This window comes from Somniosus microcephalus, chromosome 15, assembly GCF_052327205.1.
Source record: "Somniosus microcephalus isolate GS21.2 chromosome 15, FLI_Smic_1.0, whole genome shotgun sequence".
Classification (NCBI taxonomy): Eukaryota; Metazoa; Chordata; class Chondrichthyes; order Squaliformes; family Somniosidae; genus Somniosus; species Somniosus microcephalus.
In genome coordinates this window covers 119,740,689-119,748,609 of record NC_141001.1, presented here as the reverse complement: position 1 = coordinate 119,748,609, position 7,921 = coordinate 119,740,689, and the positions used below count along the sequence as shown (strand labels likewise).

The 7,921-nt window shown below is 48.8% G+C and overlaps 1 protein-coding gene across 2 annotated transcripts in view; it reads right to left on the bottom strand.

The window, feature by feature from the left end:
- Positions 1-6,923: 6,923 nt before the first annotated feature.
- LOC147107184 (TBC1 domain family member 10B) overlaps positions 6,924-7,921 on the bottom strand; it is a 229,264-nt gene continuing 228,266 nt past the window's right edge. For both annotated transcript variants that reach the window (XM_086008360.1, XM_086008359.1), the window contains one exon: positions 6,924-7,440. In XM_086008360.1, the coding sequence (XP_085864486.1) occupies positions 7,208-7,440 (233 nt within the window). In that variant the 3' untranslated portion in view covers positions 6,924-7,207. The remainder of the gene's footprint in view (positions 7,441-7,921) is intronic.

Here is a 7,921-nt window from a genome sequence, read left to right as displayed (position 1 = left end):
ACCCCTTGTGTGAAGAATTTTAACATTTCGGTCACGAAACCCTTTGGTCAGAAGTGTCTGCGCCCAAAGTGTTAACCAAGACTTTCTCTCCTTCTCCAGTATAGATAAGTGTGAGGTGGTGCATTTTGGTAGGAAGAATAAGGAGGCCACACACTCCTTGGAAAGTAAGAGTCCACTTGGGGTAGAGGCGTGAAACGATCTGGGGCGGGGGGGGGGTACAGATTCACAAATCCCTAAAAGTAGCGACGCAGCCTTGAAAGATGCAAACAAAGCATGGGTTCGCCTCTCGAGGGATAGAATTCTAAAGCAGAGAAGTGATGTTAAACTTGTATTGAACCTTGGTTAAACCACACTTGGAGCACTGTGCACAGTTCTGGTCTCCATATTAAAAAAAAGGATACAGAGGCACTGGAGAAGGTGCAAAAATTATTGGTGCAAAGATCTGTCATCCGTCTGCCCACTTCACCGGTCTGTCTATGTCCTCCTGAAGTCTGCTACCTTGCTGCACACTATTTATTACGTTGTCAAGTTTATATCCGCAAACTTTGAAATTTTACACCCAGTCCGGATCATTTATATAGAACAAGAAAAGCAATGGTCCTAATACCAATCCCCGGGGGCCCCCACTACATACTTATCTTCAGTCAGAAGAACATCCATTCACCACTGATGAAGGGTTTCGACCTGAAACGTTAACTCTGTTTCTCTCCATGGATGTTGCCTGGCCTGCTGAGTTTTTCCAGCATTTTCTGTTGTTATTTCGGATTTCCAGCATCCGCCGTATTTTGCTATCGTACTGGTGTTTGGTTCACTGCCGCACCTCTTCTAGGAATGCCTACCTTGAAGAAGTTCTGCTCTTCTCTTCGACCGGGATCTCCGTTTGGCTCTTCAACCGTGTTCATCTTTATTGCTTTCAGTTTCCCTTCTCGTGTTTGATCAGGTATCTGCCAAGACTCGGTTTCACAGCAGTCCTGATGAAGGGTCTTCGACCTGAAACGTTGACTCTATTTCTCTCTCCATGGATGTTGCCTGGCCTGCTGAGTTTTTCCAGCATTTTCTGTTGTTATATCCATTCACCACTACTCTCTGCCTCCTATCCCTTAGCCAATTACGTGCCCAAGTTGCCATCGTCCCTTTAATCCGACGTGCTTCTATTCCCCCCCGCCACCAAAAAAAAACTGTTGAGTTTGGGCTTCCGTTGGAAATAGCCAAACTGAGATTGATCGATTTTTGTTGAGTTAAGGGCATTATGGATTACGGAACCAAGGCGGGTAGACGGAGATAAGATACAGATCAGCCATGATCTAATTGAATGGTGGAATAGGCTCGAGGGGCTGAATGGTCTCCTCCTGTTCCTATGTTCCTATTTCTCTTTACAGAGGTTGATGGGTCTGAATAAGTCCATATATGCAACATCTACTGCACTACCCTCATCAACCCTCTCTGTTACTTCATCAAAGAACCAATCAGGTTAGTCAGACACAATTTGCCTTTAACAAATCCGTGCTGGCTGTCCCTGGTTAACCCATGCTTCCCCAGGTGAGAGTTAATTTTGTCCTTGGCGAAGGCCTCCAGTGGTTTACCCACCACTGACGTTAGACTGACAGGCCTGTAGTTACCAGGTTTAACTCTCCCCCCTTTTTTGAACAGGGGGTGTAACATTTGCAATCATCCAGTCCTCTGGCACCACTCCCATATCCAAGGAGGATTGAAAGATTGTGTTCAGAGCTTCTTCTACCTCCACAGCTGTGGCTCAGTGGGTAACCCTCTCGCCTCTGAGTCAGATGATTGTGGGTTCAAGTCCCGTGCCGGAGAGCGCTGCACTGTCGGAGGGGCAGTACTGAGGGAGTGCTGCACTGTCAGAGGGGCAGTACTGAGGGAGCGCTGCACTGTCGGAGGGGCAGTACTGAGGGAGCGCTGCACTGTCGGAGGGGCAGTACTGAGGGAGCGCTGCACTGTCAGAGGGGCAGTACTGAGGGAGCGCTGCACTGTCGGAGGGGCAGTACTAAGGGAGTGCTGCACTGTCGGAGGGGCAGTACTGAGGGAGTGCTGCACTGTCAGAGGGGCAGTACTGAGGGAGCGCTGCACTGTCGGAGGGGCAATACTGAGGGAGTGCTGCACTGCCGGAGGTGCCGTCTTTCAGGTGTAAATGTTAAACCGAGGCCCCGTCTGCTCTCTCAGGTGGACGTAAAAGATCCCACGGCACTATGTCGAAGAAGAGCAGGGCTGTTCTCACTAGCCAATATTTATCTCTCAATTAACATCACTAAAACAGAATACCTGGTCATTATCACTTTGGTGTTTGTGGGAGCTTGCTGTGTGCAAATTAGCTGCCGCGTTTTTGACATTACAACAGTGATTCAGAAGTACTTCATTGGCTGTAAAGCGCTTTGGGACGTCCTGAGGTCGTGAAAGGCGCTATATAAATGCAAGTCTTTCTTTCCTCAGCAACCTATGATTCATCCCACCTTGACCCGGTGACTTGTTAACTTTGAGTGATGCCAACTATTCAGCACCTCCCGTCTATCTATTTTTTAGCCTATTCAATATCTCTACTATCTCCTCCGCCTCTAATATGACATAAACTTCATCCTCTTTTGTGAAGACAGATGCAAGGTACTCATTCAGTACCTCAGTCATGCCCTCTGCCTCCACAAGATTTCCTTCTTTGTCCCTATTCAGCCCCACCATTCTTATAACTATCTTTTTACTTTTTATATGTCTATAAAAGATTTTTGAGTTCCCTTTTATGTTAACCCACTAATCTTTTCTCACTCTCTTTTTGCCCTTATATACTTTTTCAATTTCCCCCTGCACTCTGTCTGGTTTTCCACTGTATTCTGTACCTAACATTGGTCATAAACCTCCTGTTTCCGTTTGATTTTAATCTCTATTCCCTTTGTCATCCAAGGAGCTCTAGCTTTGGATGCCCCATCTTTCCGCCTTACGGGAATATGCTTGGCTTGTACCTGAACGATCTCCGCCTTGAAGGCCTGCCATTTCTCGATACAAAGCTCGGTGGGACAGTCAGCTGTGAGGAGGACACAAAGAGCCTGTATAGAGATATAGATAGACTAAGTGAGTGGGCAGTAAGGTGGCAGATGGAGTATAATGTGGGGAAATGTGAGGTTATTCACTTTGGTAGGAAGAATAGAAAAACAGAATATTTTTTAAATGGTGAGAAACTTTCAAATGTTGGTGTTCAGAGAGATTGAGGTGTCCTCGTACAGGAAACACAGAGCTAGCGTGCAGGTAGAGCAAGCAATAAGGAAGGCAAATGGCATGTTGGCCTTTATTGCAAGGGGGTTGGAGTATAAGAGTGAGGAAGTCTTGCTCCAATTGTACAGGGTCTTGGTGAGACCACACCTGGAGTACTGGGCACAGTTTTGGTCTCCTTATCTGAGGAAGGATATACTTGCCTTGGAGGCGGTGCAACGAAGGTTCACTAGATTGATTCCTGGGATAAGAGGGCTGTCCTATGAGGAGAGATTGAGTAGAATGGGCCAATACTCTCTGGAGTTTAGAAGAATGAGAGTTGAGGTAGAAGATCAGCCAGGCAGAGTAGGCTCGAGGGGTCGTCTGGCCTACTCCTAATTCTTACATTCTTATGTTCTCATTTACTGATTTGCCCTGATTGCCCTTCTCAAGAGCAAATAGGGATGGGCAATAAATGCTGGCCTGGCCAGCGACGTCCACATCCCAGGAACGAATAAAAAAAATAATTTCCTGGCTAATCTTTGTTTCCAGCCCACCTGTGCCAGATCGCTTCTCAGGTCACTGAAACTGGCTCTCTTCCAGTTGGGCACTTTCTCGTTTGATTTTTCTTTGTCCCTTTCCGTAACTCGTTTAATCCTAATTATATTATGAAGACTACTACCCAGATGTTCTCCCACTGCAACACACTCCACTTGCCCTGCTTCATTCCCCAAAACTAGATCCAGCAGTGCTTTCTTCTACATTGGGCTAGAAACATACTGATTAAGAAAGTTCTCCTGTAGACATTTTAGGAATTCTTCAACCCCCACCACCACCGCCCCCCTGCCTCTGTTTTTACCCCCAGTCTATATTCGGGTAATTGAAGTCCCCTATTATTACTGCTCTATTATTGTTACATATCTCTGACAGATCTGCTCCTCTATCTCCTTCTCACTATTTGGGGGTCTATAGTCAACACCCAGCAATGTAACAGCTCCTTTTCTGTTGCTTAACTCTAACCAAATAGATTCAGTCTTTGAACCCTCTAGTATATCGTCCCTCTGTAGAACTGTAATATTATCCTTGATCAATACTACCAACCCCCCCCTCCTGTCTTGTTCCCTTCCCTATCCCTCCTGAATGCATTGTAGCCAGAAATGTTTGGTTCCCATTCCTACCCAGGTTTAAGCCAGGTCTCCGTTATATCATAACCCCAACTTGTGCCAGTAGCTCAACAAGCTTATGTGTAACACACCTCGCATTAACACACATGCAGTCCAATGCCATGCTAGCGTCTGCTTTGCTTTTTCACCTCCATCTAACTCCTGCTCCTTCTACACTCTTCTGCTTGTCCCTCCTGGTTTTCTATGCACCTTGTGACGTAAGAAAACTACTAGGCACTTGGCCTAAGCGTTAAACAAAGCTTTAATCAACTGTTTTACAACATGGAGGTCTAGTTGTGTCCTTCACTAGTTCCTGTTAAGAATGTCCTGCGCAAGCTGGGCCTGTGCCCGAGTATTTATACTCTCCCTGGACAGCGCCACCCGCCGGCGACTCAGTATTATTTCATAAGTCTTTCTTTCATGAGTGACTGATTCATGTCACCTTGTCTCTCCTCTCTGCTGCTACGCCCCGATTCCCCCTCCCCCTGCCAAATTAGCTGAAACCCACCCCCCAAGGCGATGTCTGTTTGTCCCTGACGCCATCTACCCTGATCTGTACGGCACCATTACTAAAGCTGAGCTTTCTGTGTTTTGCTGCATAAGCCATGTGTGATAATAATAACTTCCGGGAAGTTATGTCATCACTTCCTGTGAACTATGAACTGTGTACATACCTCACTTCCTGTCATATGTCACTTCCTGTTGGACTGGTATAAATACTGGTCTGTTCAGTATTGTAAGAGGCTTCTACCAGAGGCATGGTAAAGACCTCTCTTGTATATAGTGTGTTTATAAGTTACTTAAAGCTTACTTTAAAGTTACTTGATGGTAAGACTCCTTTTTCTTACATCACCATGGTTGCAGCAACCCCCCCAGTCGACTGGTGGAGCGCAACTGCATCGCACGCCAAGTCCGGCTAACCCGCAACCATTAAAAAGTGGGCTGCAGAGTAAAGTTGCGAGAATCTGCCAGTGGGCCAAAAATGGAACAAATTTAACTCTCGTTTAACTCCCTCTCCCCATGGGTTGAGAGTAAATTAGACTCCTGGTGTCGTCTTCTTCTTCTTAGCCAGTCCCTCGGAACCGAGGATGACTTGTTTCCACACTGAAAATGAGTTCTCAGGTGACTGATGAGTCCAATGCGGGACCTACAGTCTCTGTCACAGGTGGGGCAGACGGTGGTTGAAGGGGCGGGTGGGTGGGGTGCTTGGGTTGACGTGCGCTCCTTGCGTTGCCTGCACTTGGCTTCCGCTTGCTCCCGGCGAAGAGACTCGAGGTGTTCGGCGCCTTCCCGGATACTTCTCCTCCACTTTGTGCGGTCCTGGGCCAGGGATTCCCAGGTGTCGGTGGGGATGTTACAACTTTTTCAAGGAGGCTTCGAGGGTGTCCTTGAAGCATTTCCTCTGCCCACCTGGGGCTCTCATGCCATGTCGGAGCTCCGAGTAGAGCACTTGTTTTGGGAGTCTCGTATCGGGCATGTGGACAATGTGACCCGTCCATCGGAGCTGATCGAGCGTGGTCAAAGCTTTGATTAGACCCCTGGAGTCATATTGTTATGGGCAAGGATGTAAGCTCTCAAATTTGCGGGGCCTCCTTTGCCTCTGGCGGAGAACCCGTGTCCACCCTAACCCACTGATGTTGACCCCCATCTCAAAATTGCGGGGTTGGAGTCATTTGCACGGCCAGGTTGGGTTCATTGTGGTTGGGCATCACTCTCCCCGTTATGCCTTTAGAAGGTGATGTTAACCCACAGTCGCTCCACCCGAGGTGCCCCGAGTCTCTTCAGGGCTGAAGACAATCTTTTAAACCCCTCCCCCCCCCCACTCATTATCTTCAGCTCCCAGTGGGAGCCACTGTACCTTCTGACTGATGGTACCTGATCCCCTCCAGGATCGATCGCTTTAATCTGGCAAAGGTTTGGGGCCTTTCTGGAGGCCTCAGTGAGAGTCACCTCCAGGATCGCTCAGACCTCCTCCGGGATTGATCACCTTTAATCTGGCAAAGGTTCGGAGCAATGTTCCCGTTCATTTTTTTGGGGGGGGATGCGCGGCCCCTTTCAGGGGCTGAGCCGCCCAATCGAGATACCGTGCATGCGCGGTTTTAACCACTGAAAAGCCGGCCGCGTGGAAGGTCCAGTGAGCTGCCCGGCCATGCAGTTTAAAGGGAACATTGGTTTGGAGCCTTTCTGGAGGCCTCGGTGTTAGTCACACCAGCTTTTGGCTGGCAAAGGTTCTGCTGAGGCCTACCATGGGCATAATTCCCAGAAAAGGCTGGGAAGTCCGCAAACATGGCCCCTCGATGTAGGCACGGTTGGGTTGTGGGGGTGGGGGCATGCGTAAGACCCGCTCTTCTGTTCGTCAGGGGCGTTGCTCCTGGTGTTATTGAGTTCCGCTCCAGATTCCTGGCCTCTCTGGGCAGAGATATTCCTTACTGCTCTCTCTGACCCCGGGGAGATTTCAGGGCGGGGGTGGGGGGGCGGTGGGGCGCGGGATTTTTCTTCGTGATCTATGTTAACGAGGCACTGAGCTCCTGGGGTGAATGGAAACAGGAAACGAGAAGGCGGAAAGGGATTTGAAACACTTTTTTTTAATATATAAATCCTGAGAGTGCATTGCACTAGAAACGAGCGCATCAGTGACAAAGCACCAAGACTTTTTGCAGCTTTTTAAAAAATATATTTAGAAGAGAAAGTTATTTAACTAGGCAAGCTTACGAACAAATTAACGTGGAATCAAAAGCAATGGACACCTAATTATTGACTCAAAATATCCGGCTCTGCTTTCAAATATTTTTTCTTTACTAAACTGGACGAGGGAACAATCAGCCCCTGATCGCAGGGCCGGCCGCTGCTTATCGGGAAGCTCTCTCGCTCCTGCCCCGCCCGCTGCTCACCCTCCGCGCCTGCCCCTTACTGTTGAGGGCGGTCAGCCTGCGCTTTGAGTGGCCGTGGACAATCAGCGGCCTGTCCTGCGACAGGTTCTCCTTGGGCCCTTCGGGCAGGCGGCTCAGGTCTCGCAGGTAACATCGGGCCATCTTCAGCATCTTGCTGAGGGTGTTCTTTAATGTCTCTTGTTGCCCGGCTCCTGGTGGAACAAAAAAAAAAAATAAAACAACGGGGGAAAAATTCAGTATCGCCCTGTTTCGGGCGCCATTATCGGCCGTGCACAAAGTTTAACGCCTGGCGCTAATTATCACCTCCAACGGCAAACTTAGCTTTTATCGCCCCCCTGGAGGTGATTGGAGCGCTAAATCAGGCACTTCACACCTGTCTTAAGGCGCAAAGGCCGAGGAGCGAGGCGCTACCTCAGAGCGCTGGCGAAGCAAGGAAGGGCAAATCAAAATGAACCTGCAAAGTGCTGCTCAGTACCCAAAACCCCTTCACACAGCGTTGAATCTCTCCAGAAGCCTCTCTCTCTCCCTCTCTCAGAATGCGTGGTGCAAAAATGTCACCAACAAAGAAAGTCAGGAAGAGGTCGCCTTTAAATAGCGCTCCCCCAGTCCCTTTCTGACAGCATAACGCTCCCCTCAACCTGTCGTTGCTAGTGGCAGGCGGTAAGGCAGGGG